We start from the raw sequence: 1,481 nt of genomic DNA, 5'->3' as shown, positions 1-1,481 counted from the left end.
AAGGTGAGAGGTAATACTGTTGACTGATGGTACATGGAGGGGATTGTAATCATTGCAATGAAGCAAAATATGACTTACAGAATGTAAAACTGATAATCTGCCCTGTAAACTTTAACTCAATTCACAATAAAAACTTCTTTTTTTTAAAAAAAAAAATCTCAATTGGAGAAATCCTTATTATGTGCCATGTATTTCCAAAAGGACTTTAAGGATATAGTGTTTCATCTTTTAAGAATATGTCAATACACAACAGAGGAAGGAAGAGAGTCAAGAATAAGGGGAGAACATTAAATGTGTGGCTAATTACCCCCATGAACAACTGCCTCTTTTGACATAAGACCAGAAGAACTGTGTTCTAATATCATTACAGAACCTTTTAGTCAGAGTCTATAGAAGAATCCAGTTCAAAAGGGGGAAAATGCAGAATAGAATTTCATATTGTTATGGAAACAGACTTTCTAGAGCCAGGAAAGGGTGCACTAAGATAATCATTCAAACATAAACCAAAAATATCCCCTGCAGTTTTTAAGCCAAACAAGAGCTTAACTTGTAACAGATACCTGTATTGATGTGTATATGGGATCAAACTGACAGGAGCAATTTGAAAGACTAGATAGGAAACTTAAGGGACAATGAACTTATGGTTGCACAATGCAAAGAAACTAACCAATGCCACTGAATTGTAAATGTAAAACTTGATTACATGTATGTCCTACTGTATACAGTCTCAACAAAAACAACCACAAATACTGTTTTAAAAAGAAGGTCTACACAAATCACTGGACATATTTACCTGATAAGCCAGTTTTCTGACATCCTCTTTCACATCCTTGGTGCGCCCTACAATTTTGGGCAAAGTCTTTGCTGATGGTGCAATACAAGATAACACTGCTCGTCTAACTTCTGAATTTGAATCATTTTCAATCAAAGTAGTATAAGCTAAAATACAGTAACACATATTTAGTACACTAAATCACAAAATAACCCACAATTTAATATTTCAAGACATTCTTTCAATTATAAATATAGCATTTTTTACTTTCACACATTTCAGTTGAAGATTCTGCCTTCTACCCTCCAACTTCCATTCTAAGGACAGGATGGAATATTTGTCAATGGACTGTACCTAGAAAATGCCCTAAAGATCCTGGAAACTCCATCAGAATTTTATCTTTGCTACTACTCAGATTTAGGAGAAAGTCTACTATAGCAGGCAGTTTATTTTAAAATGATATGTATGCCATCATGGTTGGTGGTTGTTTCAAAGGGCTTGTCATTTCATTACCCATAAAATAAAAAACATTCCCAATATTTAAATGTCTATCAATCTCTATTTCTCACATTTTCCCCATCTTTATGATAAACTACAAGTTGACTATTAAAACATTTACATTTTTACATAATATTATTGTGTCATAAAAATCAACTATTGTTGTTGTTACGTTCCATCAAGTTGGTACCAACTCATAGTGACCCTATGC

At 33.4% G+C, this 1,481-nt stretch overlaps 1 protein-coding gene across 1 annotated transcript in view; it reads right to left on the bottom strand.

Annotated features, from left to right (window-relative positions):
* Window positions 1-1,481, bottom strand: part of NCAPG (non-SMC condensin I complex, subunit G) — an 82,000-nt gene that overhangs the window by 57,715 nt on the left and 22,804 nt on the right. Inside the window, exon 4 of the mRNA XM_006872495.1 lies at window positions 794-939. Within this exon, the coding sequence (XP_006872557.1) occupies window positions 794-939 (146 nt within the window). The remainder of the gene's footprint in view (window positions 1-793; window positions 940-1,481) is intronic.

Source organism: Chrysochloris asiatica, unplaced genomic scaffold (genome assembly GCF_000296735.1).
Source record: "Chrysochloris asiatica unplaced genomic scaffold, ChrAsi1.0 scaffold00200, whole genome shotgun sequence".
NCBI classification, from domain to species: Eukaryota; Metazoa; Chordata; class Mammalia; order Afrosoricida; family Chrysochloridae; genus Chrysochloris; species Chrysochloris asiatica.
Note: the sequence above shows the minus strand (reverse complement) of the source record. Positions and strands in the feature narration are given on the sequence as shown.